The following is a 23,820-nucleotide window of genomic DNA, read 5'->3' on the forward strand; positions in this document are numbered from 1 at the left end:
TCTACAGTGCTACAGTACAGTTACAGTACTGTAACATTTATGTTAACATTCAGGTAAATGTGTTACCAATTCGTGTTATTTGTTGTGCATGACCGGAAGCCAATAGCGTAACAGGTTAAAGGTCATGATGGGTATAAATAAAGCCACGCCTCCAATGGGAGAGCCCGTTGAATGAAATGTCACTGTCTCTGATGTTTCGTTATTCCTCCGCTTATTTGGATGCTAAACAGCAATGAAGTTATGCTTACTCTGCTAACAGGTTATGGGCCCAGAGACACCCAAATAAGTATTTCCGGCGTTTGTCCACCGATGGAAAGTCGCAACGAAGCACGTGTGGTGGATTAGCAAGCTAAGCTAACGCCATGAGCAGGTTGGGAGCAGGATCCAGTAGCCGCTGGTCTCGGCTAGTGTTTGACGGGGATGAAAATAACTATGAACTGTGGGAGACGAAATTCTTGGGCCATCTTCGCTTACAGGGACTGAAGAGTACTATTTTAAGGAGTCCTACGGACATAATTGAGGAAGATGAAGAGGCGGACGATGAAGGGAAAAATGAAGAGGCTTATGCAGAGTTTATCCAATTTCTTGATGACAAAAGTTTGTCCCTTGTAATGAGGGAGGCGGCGGATAATGGTCGGCAGGCATTGAAGATTTTAAGAGACTATTATGCTGGCACAGGTAAACCACGTATTATCAGCCTATATACTGAACTGACATCACTCCTAAAGTCAAGCAGTGAAAGTGTGACGGAGTATATAATACGTGCAGAGACCGCCATCACCGCTTTGAGAAACGCGGAGGAGAAATTAAGTGATGGGCTTCTTGTAGCAATGGTTTTGAAGGGACTGCCAGAATCATTTAAACCATTCGCCATCCACATCACGCAAATTGACCGGACAATAAGTTTTGCGGAATTTAAGACTAAGCTCCGCAGCTATGTGGATACTGAGCGAATGCGCACACCGCCACCAGAGGACAACGTCATGAGGGCGCGGGAGCAGTTGAGACCGAGACGACCCTCTGTTCCAAGAGCATGGGATAAAGGAACCAAGTGTGCGGACATTGTTTGTTACAGGTGCGGCCTGAGTGGACACAAGGCCGGAACGTGCCAACGTAAGCTGTGGTGCAGTCATAGTAAAAGCAACACGCATCGGGACAGGCCCGGACTGGCCATCGGGAGGACCGGGAGGTTTCCCGATGGCCTGGCCTGCTAAGTGGCCTGCTGGCCTGAGGATTCTTTTTTTAATGTATGTATTGTGAACGCAACGCTGCGCAAATGTGGGTCTGACTCTGCCTCACAGAGGGTGACTGGCTGTCTCCATGAGGTGGCCTGCCGACATGGCCACTTTCATACAGATCACTTGTTAGCATCTGGTGCTAGCTTGCTGCGCTAACGCATATCATGAGATGTCAACAAGGTGGAGGAGAGCTCTCTACTGTCAGACTGAGAGACTGATAACCTCAGCTCAGGTGAGGTAAAGGACTCTGAGTGTTTAGATAGTTAACTTAGTCTAAGTTCTCTGTGGGTCTCAAACGGTTTGGTCACCATTTATGTAAACACATATGCCCATTTGAAGGGGGAGTGATTAGTAAAATATGGATGAATAATAAAAAAAAATGTTTTAACTAGGTGAAAAAAGGTAATATAAACTTGTTAGCTCAAACTAGTCTTTGCTGCTGCCTCAAAGAGGAGCAGGGGGGAGAGGAGGGAGACAGGTGAGGCTGGTTCAGGAGCACAGACACACTATAAATTAACCAAAAACAAATAAATAAACAAGTTTCAATGTTTTTTCATATTGGATATGGTGTTATTAGTTATGGCCATGTACTTATGATTTTATGATTATTTAAATGTATACAGTTCTGTTTCATATGGGTGTAGTCTCTTTATTTCCCCCTCAAAGTGCACCAGATTGATGCATTTAAGTTCAACATTTTAAAAAAAATCTTACCGGGGGAGCATGCCACCGGACCCCCCTAGAGGAGGTGAGGTCCACCTGCACTTAAAATATATTCACATAGGTTCCTAAATAGATTTGCACATTATTTTAAACAGTAACCCATGTCCATATGTTTATTCTGGGGTAGTAGATTTAAAGTTTAGGGCTATCACTATGGGCAGCCAGCAACGCTGTAAATATTGACAAATAAATCCAGAAAAATGGCACAAAAGAAAACTGGTAGTGGCCTGGCTGGGTGTATAATTCCCGGCCTGACTTATTTTCCCAGTCCGGCCCTGCATCGGGATGTGGCCTGCAGGCGGAAGCAGCGACGGGAGGACGACGCGCGGAAAGCTTCGGATGAAACGACTGGCGAGGAGTATGCTTTCCGAGTCAACGACGTGGACAACAAGGTCCAGCCAGGGCACAGCATCACCGAGAGAGGACTGATGGTGGACACAGGGGCGACTTCACATATCGTCACGGATGTAACAAAGTTCAAGAGGTTTGATGATGACTTCCAGGCTGAATCCCACTGTGTGGAATTAGCTGATGGTACCAGGTGCAATGGTGTAGCAGAAGGAAGAGGGGACGCTGTTGTTATTATGGTGGATAGCATGGGGAAAAGACACAAAACAACCCTGAATAAGGCGTTGTACATCCCATCGTACCCCCAAGACATTTTTTCTGTGAAAGCAGCTACTACCAAAGGAGCAACGGTAACCTTCGAGCAGGGCAAAGACGTCCTGCAACACAAAGACGGTACACATTTTCACATTTATGAATTGAACAGACTTTATTTCTTGAACACAGTAAATGATGAATGTGATGACCAATGCAACAGGTGTTATGATTTACAGACATGGCATGAGATCCTAGGGCACTGTAATTATGATGATATTCAGAAGTTACAGAATGTTGTTAAAGGCATGTCAGTTAAGGGTAAGGTAAACAAACCTCCACATTGTGATGTATGCACTAAAGGGAAGTTTACCCAAACCAGGAACAGAGAGCCTGATGTAAGAGCCAGAGCAGCTCTAGAGCTGGTGCACACAGATATAGCAGGACCAGTAGATCCGCAATCCAGAGAAGGCTTTAAGTATGCTTTATCATTCACAGATGATTACTCCAGTGCAGTGTTTGTGTATTTCCTTAAAAACAAAAGTGACACAGTGCAAGCAACAGAGAGATTTCTGGCCGATACTGCCCCATACGGGAAAGTAAAATGTATCAGGTCAGACAATGGCACAGAGTTCACAGGGAAACATTACCAAGCGTTACTATGCAGTAGGGGTGTAACGGTACACGTACCCGTACCGAAATTATTCGGTACGGGCCCTTCGGTTCGGTACAGGTGTGTACCGAAGTGTACCGAACGAATATAACGTTAAACGTAAAAAATTGAGAACGTGAACAACTTTTTGGAAGTAATCTCAGGTGCTGCGTCGCAGCATTCAGAGTAATTTGGTCACATTGGGTTCAACGCGTCATAGAGCGAGCAAGTCATTTCATTGGATGAGAGGCATACTATGAGAGCTGGTCAGAGGGATGCGTTCAAATGTAGTCAGTAATTTGAGGAACTGTCGAAAATTAATGGCGAACGCAGATAAAGTTGAGCTCGAAAATCCTCCAGCATCATTGAAGTCTCCGGTTTGGGAACATTTTGGTTTCGCAGTTACGTACAAGGATGAAGGACAAAGACAGGTGGACCGAACCAAAGCTGTTTGTCAGCATTGTTCAACTAAAATTGGTTACGCGGCTGGCAATACATCAAACTTGCACACTCTTGAAAAGGCATCACCCGAACGTGAATATCACCGGTACCAAAAGTAAAAAGACTGAAGTGCAAATCCAACTCCCGCTAGCATTTAAGCCTCCACCACTCGCAGAAAGTTCAGACCGAGCCAAAGCTATTACAAACGCCAAATATCCTTATGTTGCCATGTTAGCAAAGCGCTACCTGGCTGTATCTGCTACCTCTGTCCCTAGAGAGAGGGTGTTCTCCACAGCAGGAGACATTGTTAGTGCCAGCAGATCTGCCCTTTCGGCAAGCAATGTGGACAAGTTAATTTTTCTTTAAAAAAACATGAAAATACAATGACAAGCAAGTCATAATGTCAAACTGGCTGCTTAGGAACTAGTACAGTACAGTTCAAATACAGATTATTTCAGTTCATCGAAAAGCTGCACCTTAATGTTTATTTTATTATATTTTGTATTTATTTGAGTGAATATTCACAGTTTAATAATAATTAAAAACCCAAAACTAATAGTTTATGTTTTGTGAGTACTAGTAGCCTACAGTAAAGTTCAAATACAGATTATTTCAGTTCATCGAAATGCTGCACCTTAATGTTTATTTTATTATATTTTGTATTTATTTGAGTGAATACATTATTCACAGTTTAATAATAATAAAAAAAATATATATATATATGTTTTGTTCTGTGAAAAAAAATTCTGCTGTACCGAAAACGTACCGAACCGAACCGTGACCAAAAAACCGAGGTACGTACCGAACCGAAATGTTTGTGAACCGTTACACCCCTACTATGCAGTAATAAGATTAGACATGAAAAGTCAGCACCGTACTCCCCACATCAAAATGGCACTGCTGAGAGGAATTGGCGCACACTTTTTGACATGGCCAGGTGCATGCTTATAGAAAATGAGATGCCAAAAAGTATGTGGACCTATGCAGTACAGACAGCAGCCGTAGTAAGGAATAGATGCTTTAACAACCGCACAAAACAGACACCTTACTTTATGCTGACAGGTAGACGACCTAACCTGTCCAGAATGCACAAGTTTGGGTCAGTGTGCTATGCCTATAAGCAAGACAAAAAGAAACTGGACTCAAGGTGTGAGGAGGGAATTTTTGTTGGATATGACAAAAATAGTCCAGCCTTCATGGTCTATTTCCCTCACAGTGGAAAAGTGCAAAAATCTAGACTTGTGAAGTTTGTGACCAAGACCAATTCAGAAAGAGAAACACAAACAGAAACTGTCTCTGATGATGACTTTGAGGTACAGAACAAATCTGGCAAAATCAAGTGTGATACTAACGTTAGTCCAGTATCTATACCTGTGGTAACAGAGACAGAAGACGACAAGAGTGAGCTTAGGCGTTATCCTTCAAGAGTGAGGAAGAAGCCAGCTTACTTATGTGCCAGTGTATGTGGTAAGGAAAGTGAGGATCAGCTACTGACAAATATTGACTATTGTTACAGATTAATGTGCAATATCCCTTTAACATTTAGGGAAGCTGTAACTTCATCTGAGTCAAAACAATGGGTTATTGCAATGGATGAGGAAATGCAATCACTAAAAGAAAATGATACATTTATCCTGACCAACTTACCTCAGAGTGAGAAAGCAGTGGGGGGTAAATGGGTGTATGATATCAAAACCAATGTTGATGGGTCCGAAAGATACAAGGCACGATATGTAGCCAAGGGATACAGTCAGAAGAGGGGCGAAAACTATGATGAGACATTTTCACCTACCGCTAACCTCACCAGTATCAGAGTGTTAATGCAAAAAGCAGCACAGGAAAATCTGATTTTACACCAAATGGATGTTAAAACTGCTTACCTACATGCACCAATAGACTGTGAGATATACATGGTTTTGAGGTCAAATCCAGTAAAGGTGAAAAGTTGGTGTACAAGCTAGAAAAGTCACTATATGGGCTTAAACAGTCAGGCAGAAATTGGAACAAAATGCTGCATGAGTATCTGAGTGAAAAAGAGTTCCTACAGAACCCGGCTGACCATTGTGTTTACACAAAAGAAACTGAAAACTGGAAAGTGATAATGATAATATGGGTTGATGACATAATCATTGCAGCTAGTGATAACAATGCATTGAAAGTTGTTAAGGAGATGCTCACAGCTAAATTCAGGATGAAAGACTTGGGGAAAATAAAACATTTCCTGGGCATTGATTTTGATCAAACTGATTCATGTGTAAAGATGTCACAGAAGAAATATGTGAACAAAATACTTGAAAGGTTGAACATGCAGGATTGTAAACCGAGAGCGACACCTTGTGAGCAAAAACTGAACTACTTAGATGATGCTGTACCGATGAAGGATGTTAGAATGTACAGAGAGGCAGTAGGTAGCCTGATCTACCTGGCTGTGTGCACGAGGCCTGATTTGAGTTTTGTTGTCAGTAAACTGTCCCAGTATTTTTCTGAGCCGACAGAAGAGCAATGGACTACTGTAACACATGTACTGAGATATTTGAAAGGTACAATCGACAGGGAACTGTGTTACCGGAAAAGTAAGAGTGAAAAACTGGGCTTACAAGCATACAGCGATGCAGATTGGGCTGCTGATCTAACCGACAGACGGAGTATGTCAGGTTATTGTGTTAGCCTTAATGAGAGCGGGCCACTGGTTTCCTGGAAAACAAAAAAGCAGCCAACTGTCGCATTATCAACTTGTGAAGCTGAGTATATGGCTTTAGCAGCTACTATGCAGGAGTGTATGTACTTAATACAACTACTAGAAGGCATTGACAAATGTGAATATACACTACCTACGATTTACGAAGACAACCAGGGCACAATAGCGTTGGCAAAGAATCCTGTTAACAGACAGACATTAGGGTAATGTTGTGAATCGAGTGGCCCATGGTGGTGGTGAGGTTATGGTATGGGCAGGTGTATGTTATGGACGACGAACACAGGCCACTCGATTCACAACATTACCCTAACCCTACCCCTACCCCTAACCCCAACCCTAACCCTACCCCCACCCCTCACACCAGATACTGACTGGTCTTCGGACCCCCCCAGACCCCCCCAATAAAGCAAAACTGCACGTTTCAGAGTGGCCTTTTATTGTGGCCAGCCTAAGGCACACCTGTGCAATAATCATGCTGTCTAATCAGCATCTTGATATGCCACACCTGTGAGGTGGGATGGATTATCTCGGCAAAGGAGAAGTGCTCACTATCACAGATTTGTTCAGATTTGTGAACAATATTAGAGAGAAATGGTTATTTTGTGTTTATAGAAAATGTTTTAGATCTTTGAGTTCATCTCATGAAAAATGGGAGCAAAAACAAAAGTGTTGCGTTTATATTTTTGTTCAGTGTATATTCTAAATATATCAAATTGAGCATATAAATGAAAACTCTTTCACAGCAACCACATCCCCTGCTTTTTGGAAAAGTCTGGAGTCCCAGTCCCCAGCTGGTGCCTTTTTTTGTTAATATAGGACATACAGCAACCGCATGTTCATGCACAAACATTATTTGTCACACAGAGAGCAAACCCAGTCCCCAACTTGTGCCTCTTCAAGAGACTTTTGGTCCATATGCAGGCACTGTGTGTGGCACCACCGGAAACAGCTGTCACACTGAATCTGCAATAGAAGGAGTGGAGACAAATGAGAGTAAAGCCCTGCTTATAACAGCTTTGAGCAATGGTCAACTGCATCCCTCAAGTGTTTGTATTTAGTTTCTGCTTTCATTTAATGCTTTTCTACAAATCTAAATTGTGAAATATCTGAAGTCTCAATATTCATTAAACCTTACCCAGTCAGTGTGGGTGTGATGTGGCACTGAGCCGGGTGGTTTTATGCCGGCGCACATGGCACAGTTGACTTCTTTGTCAAACACTGATGAAAAAAAAATGCTAATGTTACATCTCAAGTACAACAATATCAGAATTGAATTGATATTTTGAAAATGTAGCACGCACCTGATGCTGTCAGTATTTCCATGGCCAACACTTTTCTTTGATGCGCCATCTCCTTTTTTGTGGTCCCAAAGGCCATTGTTGGTGTTTTAGGAAAGACTTCCATGACCTCCTTTGCCATCTTAAAGTGATACACCATGTTATGTTCTTAAAATAACTATCCAACTACCCCAAATGTGTTTTTGTGAAAGGCAGTAAAACAGACTTAATCCTAAAAGCTGAATGAATGTTATATTAGCAAAAAGCATATATGAAAATAAATATTCCACTTACCATGCAGACAACTACCCCACAGCTATTGCCATCCTGCTGTACTGGGTGTTTCATTACTCCTCTCTTCCATTTTATGTCTACCCAGTCCGTCTTACTGCAGCAGGTCCTCCTCATTTTGAAGTAATCACTGCGTGAGATAAGATATATTATTAATGTACAATGCATACTGTATAAATACAATACTCGCATTATAACATAAATCCTTGTCACACTGTGTCTCAGCAGTCGAGTAACACAATTTGAAGTGATGTTAATGCATGTTTCCCAAATGTATATTTTAAGATGTAACATGCAGACACCTACAGTAGTCTGATGTCAAAATGAATTGACAATTGTTCACTCTAAGGACAGGTTGTTTATTCATTTATTGGGTGTTATGGTATAATCGGTATGGACCAAAGTCAAACATGCACACATTTTTCACACATTATATGTTCTGGTGTAGTAGTACATCAATTAAAAAAACAAAAGGGCTGGTTGTGGCAATATAGCTGATCCATCTATTCCCACATAAATATAACAATAAATATAAACATTATATATGAGGGAATAGAATGAAATAAATATTTTTGAAAAATAGGTGAAATTGGATGCAGTTAGTACCTGAATTTGTTGGCAGCATTGTCTGACTCTGCCTGCTCTGCAGAGTTGCGTGCAGGATCTGCCAAATACACTGTGCTTTCTTCAGCATTGATGTACTGTGGACACAGAAAAAGAAATATATATATTTTGAAATAAACACAACATCTCCAAAAACTTAGCTGATCAAGAAATATACAATTATATGATATAGACACTACTAACCAGAAATTTCCAGTGTATACCGTCTACATGTACAAAGGACACAATGGCTCCATAGCTGTCAAAGTGTATCTGTAATACATAAGAACAAAACAACTTCCATTTCCCATCAGGCTGTATTTGTTTTCTTTATACAGTAGAGTCAAATAGCTTGATAGAGTATGTTTATATTTAGACAAAGACATAATGAAAACCTTTGTAGTTATCCTCAATAGAAACACAAGTTACCTTTGACAAAGTGTGCTTCATGACCTCTTCTCTTTTCCCAAAGAGGATCACACCAGCTGAGTAGTGGTTGAGAATATAAATCCTCGTCCCCAGTTCACATTTATGTGCATGTATATGGAAAAGACACTCGATGATCTGGAGAGAATGTCGACAAGCAGACATTAATAAGAAATACAATTATATTAAATAATAATGTAGTTGACAGGTGTTAAGTTTCGTTGATAAAAACAGAAAATTATAACAGTGAATGACCACATTTGACTACTTCTTCTAGTGTACAATAAAAGTTAAATATTCAACTGTGGATGCCTTTTAAGATTCACTTTTAAAAACAGTTTAATACATTTTAGGCTTTGGGTGCTAACAAGACTTCAGTGGTGTGCCATGAAGCTAGCGTTACATGAATATTGGATTAATGTGTAGTGAAGAGACTTGGTATGAGCACTGGTTCTGTCCTATGATATGGATGAAATACCTCGCCTGTAAGCCACTGGTGTGGTCTAAGGGTCCGCATGTCAGAGTGACGGATGGTAAAACTGTTGCCTCTTATTTGAGTGGGGACTACAGACACCACCACCTCAGTGTCCTTTTTTTCCCACAACGCGGTCAGCTGGGGGTCACAAAAAAAATACTATATCATTTTTATGTCCCAAAGCTAGATTGTTAACAGAGCATGAGATACACATTGTAAATTGAAAGGTATTATTTTATAACGTTCCTTTAGCATTCCTTAAACATTAAAATCTGCATTTTAACTTTTTAGTTAATCAATTATTTTACTATTTGTATCTGGTCCCTCTGATGAACTCCCTGATGATGTGTCCTTACAGTTTCTTACCTCTGATGAAGCATCCACTTTACCTCCCTGTGCGTCATCCTCAGCATGCTCCGTCATGTCTGATGTGGATGAAGATTGACCTTGTCTTGCCTTGTCTTTTGGATCCTGTATAGAAGCCGAAACATCAACATTGCCTTTCACTAGTGCTGGGGGGAAACGATTATTTTGAAAACGATTAATCGGGCGATTATTTGATCGATTAGTCGACTAATCTAACGATTATTTTTCTGTTGTTCAATTCATAAAAAACGTAATGTAAAAAAAAAAAATTTCACGATACTGTGTCTCAGGGGATCTTAATATTTAAGAACCTATTAATGTGTTATACCAGATTAACGGAAATAATCTCAGCTAACTGACGATACAAACCATGTTTACCAAAACAAAACACAAGTCTCATAAGAAGCATCTAAATGACCCCTGAGCGAAAAATGCTAACGGACATTGGCACAGAACTCAAGATAAAAGTACCCTTATTACTTATCGTAGCTGCACATACAATATATCCGATTAAAGCTGAGACTCCACAGATTATGTAGGTATATAGTATCATCACTGAGTGATCCGGACTCGCGACAGGGGAAGCAAATACAGTCATCACAACACGTACCTTCACAGAGCTTCTCGGGAGATCGTCTCACCACCGTAATCTGATCAAAAGACGTGTTCAATGGCAATAAAATGAGAAAAAACGCGGCTGAATCGGTTAATCCATAGGTTTTTAACGTCTATGTATAAAAAAATGATTGAATTTATAATCCATAATTCCATTTAATGTAAAAATCGGAGAGCAAATGCTAGCTGCTAATGGTAGCCACCACAGCTAGCTGCTGCTTCTGCTAGGCTATGCAGCAGTCTCAGTGAGATATACATATATACATATCTTTGCGTTTTGGACTAACTTTAAAATATTCCCATGCTTTTGAAGACCTAGGGCGAGATGTTTTCGTTTGGGGGCTTCGTGCGCAATCCTGTGAGGAGGAGGTGGTAGCCGTTTCAGTCTCCATTGTGTTTGAAGTGCGATTGCGAACTGCTTGTTGCTCTGGGTGACCCACGTGTGTGTAGCGACGCGTCGACGCGGAAATATGTCGTCGACGATATTTTGAAGTCGACATCGTCGACGCGTCGCTACAGCACTACCTTTCACATTGTCCAATATGTGTTGTTAAGTGCATGTCATAGTTAATCACTTCATCACACAATTTGAATCTTCAGTTCTTCTATCATTACCTACAGTATACTAATAGAAAATGCAACATTAAGCTGTAGATTCCAAGCTGGTTTAGATGTATGTGTTTCAAATGCTTCCTGGCTTTGTTTAACCATGCTAAATGGGATTACCTGTGATGGAATATGTGCTTCCGTTTCACCTGGCGCTTGTTTTTGTAGTGGAGCTGGAGCTTTTGCTGTTTTTGTCTTCTGCATGAGCTGATAAAAACAAAGTGTTAATAACACAAATATTATAACATTTATGTTATTTTCAACAAACAGGATAACATGGTTTGCTCTCAAAAAATACATACATTCTTCTTGTGCTGTCTGAAAACAAAAGGCTTGTTTATGGGTGTCACATAAATTCCTCGCCTGTTCTGCTTTCTTTTTTTCCATCGCTCCATGTCCACACGATGGGTCTGCAGTTAATAAGGAATATTGACAGAGTAAATGCACTCATAAATTACCTTTCATTACATATTCTGCCATTTCACGTTATTCAATGTTGTTTTCTTTTCACAACAAACATTATCTTTGCCTGAAATAAATGTATTATTTCATTAATTATTATTCATCAAAATTATGAAACCAACTACATTCAGCAAAGTTGCATCACAGTTTTGATTGGTGTATCAATATTATTGTGATATTATTAGCACACCTAATATAACTGTTAATAATGACCAAATTACCTGCAGAATAACTGTTGAGAAAATACTGAATGTACTCTTCGAATATCAGAGTAGCACATGATGACAAAGACCCTAAGTAGCTCTGTACGTAACAGGATGTGTGATTACCTAGAAGAGAATCAGGACTGTTTGAGGCATATGATAGCTATATGATTAACATGATGATTCAGCCTCTATGGAGAGAGACATATGACAAGCATGATCATTTCTGTCGTGAGCCTTAGCTAATCTGAACTAAACATTGTATACTGCTTTGAACCGGTATTCCTCCATCTTGTGACGGTGTAAAAAGTCTGTCTACAAGTCTCTTATATATAAAGCTTGTGAAGGACACTGCTCTGTGAACTATTTGTACCAAATGCTCTGTACGTGATGAATACTTCCATTCTTGCAAGGATAATAAATACATGTATCCTGATTATTGAAACTCAAGCCAGTGGCGAGTGATATTTTCCTAATCGATAGCAATGCTTAATGACTAGGGACAAATGTGATAACATAACAGCCATATATAAATAACAAACTGTACCTTCTTCCCCCTCCTCAGAGAGTCGCCATATTCCCTTAGCAGGGCGCTCAAGGTGACTTTGTATGTATGTACAAAATCGTCCAGCCTGGTCAGACGTCTCCGTTGAAAACGGATCTTTTTGAGGTCCCACTGGCTTTTTTCCATTATCCCTTGAGTTTTGTTGTCCTCTGTGTAATTCTGCGGTTGAACATATTAGTTACGGTACATCAAATTATATTGTTAACAATCACTTGGATTACATACTGTTTACATTGCAGTTTATAATATTGATTATAGAATAATGCATTGAAATTCAATATTACATCAAAGCTTTAGGTTTTTGTACCTGTGTGGGTTTTTTTGCAGCATTTTTGTACTTCTGGGAAAGTTTCTGATAAATGGTCCCTGTTCCATGGCGTCCGAGGTCACCTAACCAAACAGTAAACATGCCTTATTATTTTATATTACATTACATTAACAAGCAGCTATAGAAAGACGTGCAAAATAAAACTTACCCAAGAGTAGGCCAGACCACAGACCAGCCAGGGGCAGAAAGTACTTAAGCAAGGAAGGGATGAAAGTCGGGCAGAAGTACATGTTGTCATCACCAGATTTCTCAATAACTGTTTGGGTTATTAAGTCCTCAAAATGCTGTTTGAAGGGCGTAGGTCCGATATCATTCTAGAAAAAACAATCCACAAATAACTTTAGTTGCATTGCATTGAGCTTGGGGTAATAGAAAAATATGTAAACCATGTTAATATTTTTCATTGTTTCTGGTCACACTGCCTCTGTCCTCTTTTCTGTGCTGTGTTGTACTTGAAGGTAAACAAATAATTTGTAATGATATTTTTGAGCTATGAAACAACTTCCAACATTCACATAATTATTACATACCACACAGTCTTCCACAATGGTTGAATCGTCCAAGTTTGACTGCGCTGAATTTGTCAGTAGTCCTTGGAGATTTTCAAAATGTTTTCCAACATTTCTGTCACTGTGGGAGCTAGAGAATACCACCACAGCACTGGTGACAACTTCATCCAGCTCGGACATTGTGGTGGCATTTATTAGGCAAGGCAAGGCAAGTTTATTTATATAGCACTTTTCAACACAAGGCAATTCAAAGTGCTTTACAAAAAATGAAAGACATTAAGAAAATGGCATTTAAAATCAGTCATTAAAAAGAAAAGCTAATAAAATAAACATTAAAAGAAAAAATACATGGATAAAAGTTACAGTGCAGTCTAAGATGTGAATAGTTCAATTAAAAGCAGCGTAGTAGTTTTGGTAGTAGTCCAAGTAGTACTGAATCCAACAGTACCAATTACATTAAGAACTTATTGCACAAAATCATTTTATCTCTCATCAAAGATGGCAGAAAACATGCATTATTGTACTCAGGGGTGGAGTTTGACAAAGGATTACTCAAAAAATACACAGTAAAAGTACTTGATTGTACTTTTGGTAGTAGTCCAAGTAGTACTGAATCCAACAGTACTAATTACATTAAGAACTTATTGCACAAAATCATTTTATCTCTCATCAAAGATGGCAGAAAACATGCATTATTGTACTCAGGGGTGGAGTTTGACAAAGGATTACTCAAAAGGTACACAGTAAAAGTACTTGATTGTACTTTTGGTAGTAGTCCAAGTAGTACTGAATCCAACAGTACCAATTACATTAAGAACTTATTGCACAAAATCATTTTATCTCTCATCAAAGAGGGCAGAAAACATGCATTATTGTACTCAGGGGTGGAGTTTGACAAAGGATTACTCAAAAAGTACACAGTAAAAGTACTTGATTGTACTTTTGGTAGTAGTCCAAGTAACACTGAATCCAACAGTACCAATTACATTAAGAACTTATTGCACAAAATCATTTTATCTCTCATCAAAGATGGCAGAAAACATGCATTATTGTACTCAGGGGTGGAGTTTGACAAAGGATTACTCAAAAAGTACACCGTAAAAGTACTTGATTGTACTTTTGGTAGTAGTCCAAGTAGCACTGAATCCAACAGTACCAATTACATTAAGAACTTATTGCACAAAATCATTTTATCTCTCATCAAAGATGGCAGAAAATATGCATTATTGTACTCAGGGGTGGAGTTTGACAAAGGATTACTCAAAAGATACACAGTAAAAGTACTTGATTGTACTTTTGGTAGTAGTCCAAGTAGTACTGAATCCAACAGTACCAATTACATGAAGAACTTATTGCACAAAATTATTTTATCTCTCATCAAAGATGGCAGAAAACATGCATTATTGTACTCTGGAGGGGAGTTTGACAGGGGATTACTCAAAAAGTACACAGTAAAAGTACTTGATTGTACTTGTGCTACTAGTCCAAGTAGTACTGAGTTCAACAGTATTAATTTCACTAAGAACTTATTGCAAACAATCCTTTTATCTCTCATCAAAGAGGGCAGAAAACATGCATTATTGTACTCTGGAGGGGAGTTTGACAGGGGATTACTCAAAAGTACACAGTAAAAGTACTTGATTGTACTTGTGGTAGTACTCTAACAAGTAGTGAGTCCAACAGTATCACTTTTATTAAGGATGTATCGCTAAAAATCATTTTATCTCATCAAATATAGCAGAAGTTGCATGATTTTGTTCTCAGGAGGGGAATTTGAGAGTATTACCCAGAAAAAAGACAGTAAAAGTACTTCATTTTATTGTACTGAGTCAAACAGTTAGTTTTTTTAAGAACTCATGGTAAAAATAATTTGTATCGCATGAAGCAGAAAAAACATGCATTCTTTTACTCTTGCGTTGGTGCCACTTCTCAGTGATTACCGTAAAGGCGCTATAAATCGCGCACTCAAAAATGAAGAACTGCTCATTTGACCAAGCAAATTTGAGAGACGGCTGAGTTGACCGCAGTACAGGAACTGCGAGCTTCCAAAGGGCTTCATGGGAGAGGGATCTCAGACTGTACCAAATTGAACAGAAAATAGGGGGGGTTTCAATGTTTTCTGAGAATAATCTTTAGGAACAGTCCCTAAACAATCTATGTTGGTAATATTTATAAGTTGGTTCAACGTATGCACAGACCTGCTGGAGGCTTGCTGCTTGATAACCAATAGCCACCAAGAGCCTAGCTTAACCTCTGTGTTTTTTTACTGAGAAATGAAACCAACATTTAATAAATGATGATAATAAATTGCAAATGACCAAATATAAACAATAAGTAGACAGTCAGACACCTATAACAGTAATACATTTATTGTTATGCAACGAAGTTGGCAAACAAGTGAAAAAGAGTTGTAATTATCTTGCATCCTCTGCAAAAGTACAGTGTCAGCATCTTAGAGCTGAAGTATTCAGGTTCAATGGCAATGATTGTTGAGATATTCTTTTTACCTAGAGGCATAAAATGAAGGCAGTAGGCTACAGCTTAAAAACGTTCACACCAATTTCCCACTGCTCTATCCCTTTATAGTGCAGAGTAAATCTAACCATATTGCTGCTGGGGATCTAAAAGTAATTCTTGACACTTCTGATATAGCTGGTTGTTTCATATACAATCTCTCTCCCGTGATCGAATAAGATGGATCCTATGAGACCATCTGGATTGAAGGAGGTCTTTTTTTTTACTGCCCTAATGCAGCAGTATATCTGCACAACCCTGTCTCCTAAAAATTACGTTCCCACAGAACTAAACTGCATTCTCAATTACGTTTAGCTAGAAACGTATTTTCTCCCACGTTACGTTTGTTATGAACGTATCTCAAATACGTTTATTTTCTACATATCTTCTAGAAACATATCTTCTCCCACGTTACGTTCGTTATGAACGTATCTTAAATACGTTTATTTTCTACATATCTTCTAGAAACGTATTTTCTCCCACGTTAAGTTCGTTATGAACGTATCTTAAATACGTTTATTTTCTACATATCTTCTAGAAACATATCTTCTCCCACGTTACGTTCGTTATGAACGTATCTTAAATACGTTTATTTTCTACATATCTTTGCCATTTATTGCCTTGCTTATAATAATGATAATAGTCATTTATAAATATCATTTTAGAGCACACATTTGAAATCGAGAATCGGGCTCGATATATGGTTACATTAAAATCAGTAGGCGAGGCTGTAATTTCGGCAGCTGTGAGCGAGGCAGAAAATAATAGTTTTAACATGACAAAAAGCTGCTGTGTCGTTTATTGCATTATTGCACTATTATTCAAGACTTTTAGTTTTTAAAGATATTACTGATTTTCTTTGAATATAAGAATGTAAATACTGAGTTGAGAGAATAGTCAGGGGATTTGGGTGATGGGAGACACATCTATGGATTCAGAATTTCAATAGCGTACCATTAAATGACGGATATACCTTTCTGTCTGTGATGTTTTACAAATCAGATATTAATGTGTAGAAGTAAAACATGTGAAATAATATAGCAATATCCTGTAAAATTATGTAAAAACATGAATAAAACTACACATCTTCAGATGTTATACATACATAAGTGTTCTACACTAATAATACAAAGTTATTATTAGTATGCTGTGTGTACCTTGTGTGCACCGCCTAGTGGTTAAAGCACGTTATTGAATTATTTTTGTTGAATAATGTTATTTGATGAAAACAATATTAAGAGTACATACTTTCATAGGGGGAAAGTAGAAGGTCAATGATAGAAATATAGAATATAAAAAGTCAAGAAGATACTATAAGTGATCTCTACAATAAAACAGTTTAGTGCCGGATGTACAAAGATATTAATAGGAGGATGTGCAAAACAGAAAAACGAATTAACCTTTATTAACACATTAAAGAATACTTTAGGTTAAGGTCTTATTTTAAACAAGAAAAAAGCTTTGGGGGTATCTATCTACCGATGAATATTAAGCCTGACAAAGTACTTAACGTCTAATATATTGCTTTCCTGCAATGTTAACTATGTTGAAGCACTTCTTTTAACTGATATTATACACATTAATTATACTCTTATGTATGTAGATAGAATAAGAAATGTGCAGAATATGACAGTTTAATGGTGGAGGTACACATATATTGATAGATGTCTTGTAATGCGCTGTTGAGGAACCTGCGACCCAAGTTGTGTATATGATCAATAAACCTTAGAAAATCTTGAAATCTTGAAAGGGATGTGCAAAATAGCCATTATACAGTTTTTAATTAACTATTAGTAGAGAATAACGAGTAATGAATATACTTTATAGAGATCTGCAGATAAATGTTTCGTCTTCTCAAGCACCACCTATCAAATATCTCTCCTGATTGTTGGCACTTGACAATCACCTTCCCTGAATTTTACTCAGGTGTAACTAAAGTCTGCTTTAAGGGTTGTTTATATTTCCCATCATTAATCAGAATCTGCAAAGTAACTAAACTAAATGTAGTGGAGTAAAAATACCAGGTTAACCTCTGAATTGTAGTGGAGTAGAATTACAAAGTAAGCTGTCGTGTGGGTATATATTAATGCTGCCCATTATGGATATAAGCAATTTTTACCCATTTAGTAATTACATGTTTTAAATGTGTACACACCAATGTGTTTCCTATCGCCTAAACCTCCAGGGCTGTACACAGTTTGATACTGGCAACTTCTAATTTTGGGAAAAACGTCTTTTAAAACTACAATTCCCAGTAGATACGTGCCATAGAGAACATGTTGCGAAACACAATAGCCAGCATGTGTATTTTTCGGGGGACGTTCGAGTCCAGTTTTGAATAGTCTGCCGTGGTTTCGTTCCATTTCAAAGAGCTTGACGCTCGGCGTAACCTTGGCGCACTACCACTCCAACATCACAGGGTTTGTCAACGGGACTGTAGTCCCAAACGATAGCTGGGGATTATGGGTAGTGTAGTGTCTTTGGCCATCCTAAATCTCGAAATGTCCCGTCTGTTTCTGGTGACTTTATTTACGGCTAAAAAGCCCAAGATTATAGAATTAAACAAATAAATAAAAACAAGGATAATTGTGTGTTATTGTTGAGTAAATAACAGTGTGTTATTTAGAAAAGAATAACAAATTAGAAGGAAAAGATTTTTAAAAAATACAGATTTCAGTATTTTGAGGCTCTAAACCCCATTTATTTTCCTCACAGACGTTTATACGATTTAAAATAAAAACAAATAAATAAAAAGATAAAACACTGGCATGTAATTTACGTTAGAATACATAGAATGGTTTTGAATAATAGATGATAGTAAAATCTACGTCACTTTACAGCCCCGCCCACTTTTGGGGAAACCAACGCTGTCATTTGAACGGCGATCAAGCCTGAAGCCACAGAGCTCTTCTTTTACTGTCTTTTCTTCTTAGAGGAAGTACAGAAACACGTAACTCTGGATTTGTTTTAATGTTTGAGGTAAACGACACAGCAGCTTTTTGTCATGTTAAAACTATTATTTTCTAGAGGCCAGTTGCCTCCCCCGATTTGGAAGGGACGTACCGTATACCGGTATGTATACAGGGGGGTACACACCAGGCTCTGATGGACACGGGCTGTAATCAGACGATGATCCATCAGCGCTTGGTTCGGCCTGGGGCATTGATTGAAGCATCGTGGGTGAAGGTGAGGTGTGTGCATGGGGATATTCACCAGTACCCGGAGGTGACGCTGGACATTTCTTATAAGGGGAAAAAGCATAGAGTCAGGGCTGGAGTCAGGGCTGGAGTTAGCACTCGCCTTATGCACCCCCTGATTTTGGGAACAAATTGGCCGGGGTTTGCTAAGCTAGCGGGGGCTATGGGGGTGCGTTCACGGACGGCAGGGAAATGTGAGTTGTGTGCGGTGTTTAGTGGAGAGTCGGAGGCGGCTGACGACGTCGAGGGGGAAACTGACACGGAGGAGGCCGCGGAGGCCCCTCTGGACCCGCTGGTGTTTCCCGTGGAGGATTTCCCCCTCGAACAGTCGATGGACGAGACCCTTCAGCACGCCTTCGGCCAGGTGGTGAGTATTGATGGCTCCCAGCTACACCCAAACGCAGCACTCACTCACCCACACTTTACTGTGGTTAGGGACAGGCTGTATCGTGTAAGCCGTGACACACAGACAGGAGAGATAAATACCCAGTTGTTGGTGCCAAAAAGCCGTCGGGAAATGGTTTTCCAGGCGGCTCATTACAACCCCATGTCAGGTCACCTAGGGTACGACAAATCACTACACCGGATAATGGCCCGATTTTATTGGCCGGGCATTCGCGCAGATGTGAAGCGGTGGTGTGCATCTTGCCGTGAATGTCAGCTGGTTAACCCGCCGGCCATCCCCAGAGCGCCTTTGCGCCCGTTACCATTGATTGAGGTGCCTTTTGAGATAGTTGGTATGGACCTCATCGGGCCATTAGACCGGAGTGCACGGGGATATCGCTTTGTACTAGTCCTAGTGGATTATGCAACGCGATATCCCGAAGCAGTGCCGCTGCGTAATATCTCTGCAAAGAGCGTCGCGCAGGCACTGTTTCACATTATCTCCCGAGTCGGTATCCCGAAATAGATCCTGACTGACCAGGGCACACAGTTTGTCACGCACACTACGCGAGCTGTATGAACTACTGGGCGTCCATTCAATACGGACTAGTGTTTACCATCCGCAGACCGACGGCCTAGTGGAGCGGTTTAACAAAACACTAAAGAACATGGTTCGTAAGTTCGTTCACGAAGATAGTCGGAATTGGGATAAATGGCTAGATCCTCTGTTGTTTGCAGTGCGGGAGGTGCCCCAGTCCTCCACGGGATTTTCTCCCTTTGAGCTTTTATTTGGTAGGAAGCCCCGGGGTGTTTTGGACCTAGTTAAGGAAAACTGGGAGGAGGGTCCAAGCACCAGTAAAAAAGAAATGCAGTACGTTATGGACCTGCGAGCAAAACTCCACTCACTGGGGCAGATATCACGGGAGAATTTGCTCCAGGCTCAGGAACGTCAGCAGCGCCTGTACAACAGAGGGTCGAAACTGAGACAATTTTCACCGGGAGATAAAGTGCTTGTATTACTCCCATCCTCTAGCTCTAAACTACTCGCCAAGTGGCAAGGACCCTTGTGGTCACACGACGACGAGTGGGGGACGTAGATTATGAGGTGGTGCGTTCTGATAGGGGAGGAGCAACACAGATTTACCACCTTAACCTCCTGAAAGCATGGAGGGAGGTGGCGTCTGTTTCTCTGGCCACCACGGTGATTGAGAGAGATGAGTTGGGACCAGAGGTCATTAAAAGCGACAAATTAGCCCCGGTCTGTTGTGGCGACAATCTCTCACCGGGCCAGAGAGCAGACGTTGCTTCGTTGCAAAGGCAGTTTGCCGACGTGTTCTCTCCGCTGCCAGGGCGCACCTCTCTCATACACCACCGCATAGAAACGGCCCCGGGCGTGGCCATTCGTTCACGGCCCTATCGGCTGCCTGAACATAAGAGGAAAATTGTTCAGGCAGAGCTTCAGGCTATGCTAGAAATGGGAGTGATAGAAGAGTCCACCAGTGACTGGTGTTGCCCCGTCGTGCTGGTACGTAAGTCCGACGGGTCAATCCGGTTCTGTGTGGACTACCGCAGGGTGAACGAGGTGTCCAAATTCGATGTTTATCCAATGCCCCGGGTCGACAAACTCCTGGATCGGCTAGGCACCGCTCGCTTTTACACGACGCTGGATTTAACCAAGGGCTATTGGCAGATTCCCCTTTCTCCAGAGTCTAAGGAAAAAACGACCTTCTCCACTCCGTATGGTTTATACCAATTCATCACACTTCCTTTCGGGTTGTTCGGAGCTCCAGCCACCTTCCAGCGGCTCATGGGCCGGGTGCTGCGTCCCCACTCTGCATATGCTGCTGCTTACTTGGATGATGTCATCATTCACAGTGAGACATGGGAGCAGCATATGCAGCAGGTGGGGGCAGTGCTCGAGTCCCTGAGGCAGGCGGGGCTCACGGCCAACCCGAAGAAGTGTGCGGTTGGACGGAGGGAGGTACGGTATCTGGGGTACCACTTGGGCGGCGGGCAGGTGCGGCCACAGGTAGAGAAAGCAACCGCCATTTCCGCCTGTCTGGTGCCCAAGACGAAAAAAGAGGTCAGGAGGTTCATGGGGCTGGCCGGTTACTACAGGCGGTTCATCCCGTCCTTTTTGGAGCTGACCAGTCCCCTGACCGACCTGACCCGAAAGGGTGCTTCAGATCCGGTCCAGTGGACGGAGCGGTGTCAGCTGGCGTTTGAGAGGGTTAAAAAAGCCCTCTGTGGTAAGCCGCTTCTGTATTCTCCTGACTTCTCTCTCCCTTTTGTGTTGCAGACCGATGCCTCGAACAGTGGGGTGGGGGCCGTTTTGTCCCAGCAAGTAGAGGGGGTCGACCGCCCCGTACTGTACATTAGCCGTAAGCTCGCCCAGAGGGAGGTGAACTACAGTACGGTGGAAAAGGAGTGCCTCGCCATACGGTGGGCGGTCGGCGCCCTGCGGTACTACCTCCTGGGGCGCCCTTTCACCCTCTGGTCGGACCATGCCCCGCACCAGTGGCTCCACCGCATGAAGGATGCCAACGCTCGGATCACTCGGTGGTATCTGGCGTTACAGCCTTTCAACTTCAAGGTGATCCACAGGCCGGGTAACCGGATGGTCGTGGCTGATTTCCTCTCTCGCTCAGCGGAGGGGGGGGGGGGGGAGAGTCAGCTTGCGGCCGGCGGGATCCCGGCCTGAGTCGGGCGGTGGGCGTATGTGGCAGCGGGGTGGGGTTAGGGCGCCGGCTGCTGGAGTGAAGGGAGTGGCTCGGCCGGAGGCCAGACAGCTGATCGGAATCAGGTAATCAGTGCCGGAATAAAAGCATGTCGTAACCTGGTTCTGGTCTGTTTTGCAGTAGGCGGGATCCTGGAAGGGGGCAAAAGGACCTGTGAAGGTTGCCACGCGGGCAACGTTGGAGTAGTGGATACTTTTGTTTGGAGCTAATAAACGCCATATATGTTACACGAACCTGCTCTTCCGTCCATAATTGAACCCTGTGTAAGCGGAGAGGCTCACAATGTTCCTCGTAAGTTATTGGACCAAGAGAGGCGATTGCTTGCAGATCAACCCTGTCTCCTAAAAATTACGTTCCCACAGAACTAAACTGCATTCTGAATTACGTTTAGCTTGAAACGTATTTACTCCCACGTTACGTTCGTTATGAACGTATCTAAAATACGTTTATTTTCTACATATCTTCTAGAAACATATTTTCTCCCACGTTACGTTCCTTATGAACGTATCTTAAATACGTTTATTTTCTACATATCTTTGCCATTTATTGTCTTGCTTATAATAATGATAATAGTCATTTATAAATATCATTTTAGAGCACACCTTTGAAATCGAGAATCAGGCTCGATATATGGTTAAATTAAAATCAGTAGGCGAGGCTGTAATTTCGCCAGCTGTTACTCTCATGAGCGAGGCAGAAAATAATAGTTTTAACATGACAAAAAGCTGCTGTGTCGTTTACCTCAAACATTAAAACAAATCCAGAGTTACGTGTTTCTGTACTTCCTCTAAGAAGAAAAGACAGTAAAAGAAGAGCTCTGTGGCTTCAGGCTTGATCGCCGTTCAAATGACAGCGTTGGTTTCCCCAAAAGTGGGCGGGGCTGTAAAGTGACGTTTTACTATCATCTATTATTCAAAACCATTCTATTTATTCTAACGTAAATTACATGCCAGTGTTTTATCTTTTTATTTATTTGTTTTTATTTTAAATCGTATAATGTCGGACTTTTTTCCCGTCTGTGAGGAAAATAAATGGGGTTTAGAGCCTCAAAATACTGAAATCTGTATTTTTTAAAATCTTTTCCTTCTAATTTGTTATTCTTTTCTAAATAACACACTGTTATTTACTCAACCATAACACACAATTATCCTTGTTTTTATTTATTCGTTTTAATTCTATAATCTTGGACTTTTTAGCCGTAAATAAAGTCACCGGAAACAGACGGGACATTTCGAGCGATACACACCACAAACCCACCGAACTGATTACCCAAGATCCTCGCTTGAAGCTCGTTGATTGGATGTTTTAGCCGCAATAAACGCTGGGATATGGTGTTAATAAGTTGTGATATCCGAAAACGAAAAATAAAATAATACCTAATTCAGAGTGTTCTTGCTTTTCTCTTTGGAAGTCATCACATAACGGCATTGTAATACACGGTTCGGCTGCATTAAATATTATACATCTGCCGTAGTTCTTTATTTATAGAGCCCTGATGAGAAGACTTCTAGACAAACATGAGGAACTGCCGCCAAAACTGAATACTTGATGTGGATCATAAATATATCAACAATTAAACAACATCTTCAATTTCTTTTCACAAAATACGTCTCCTTGCAGTATCAATAGTAATTCGGCTGACTTTTATATTTGATCCAATTGGTAGATAATAGGTTATATTTACACCATAACGGTGCACAGCTGATAGAAAAGGACTTGTAGTTTTTAAAGATATTACTGATTTTCTTTGAATATAAGAATGTAAATACTGAGTTGAGAGAATAGTCAGGGGATTTGGGTGATGGGAGACACATCTATGGATTCAGAATTTCAATAGCGTACCATTAAATGACGGATATACCTTTCTGTCTGTGATGTTTTACAAATCAGATATTAATGTGTAGAAGTA

General features: G+C 40.9%; 1 protein-coding gene across 1 annotated transcript; it reads right to left on the minus strand.

Annotated features, from left to right (window-relative positions):
• Positions 1–6,946: 6,946 nt before the first annotated feature.
• On the minus strand, positions 6,947–11,357 carry LOC117544783. The gene is made up of 11 exons (XM_034214190.1): positions 11,314–11,357; positions 11,132–11,218; positions 9,791–9,895; positions 9,428–9,562; positions 8,953–9,087; positions 8,728–8,796; positions 8,527–8,621; positions 7,924–8,050; positions 7,654–7,771; positions 7,488–7,570; positions 6,947–7,315 (listed from the first exon to the last, which is right to left on the minus strand). Exons 2-11 carry the CDS (start codon positions 11,213–11,215, stop codon positions 7,202–7,204), a joined length of 1,065 nt encoding a protein of 354 aa, XP_034070081.1. The 5' UTR covers positions 11,216–11,218; positions 11,314–11,357; the 3' UTR covers positions 6,947–7,201.
• Positions 11,358–23,820: the final 12,463 nt, after the last annotated feature.

This window comes from Gymnodraco acuticeps, unplaced genomic scaffold, assembly GCF_902827175.1.
Source record: "Gymnodraco acuticeps unplaced genomic scaffold, fGymAcu1.1, whole genome shotgun sequence".
In the NCBI taxonomy this organism is placed as follows: domain Eukaryota; kingdom Metazoa; phylum Chordata; class Actinopteri; order Perciformes; family Bathydraconidae; genus Gymnodraco; species Gymnodraco acuticeps.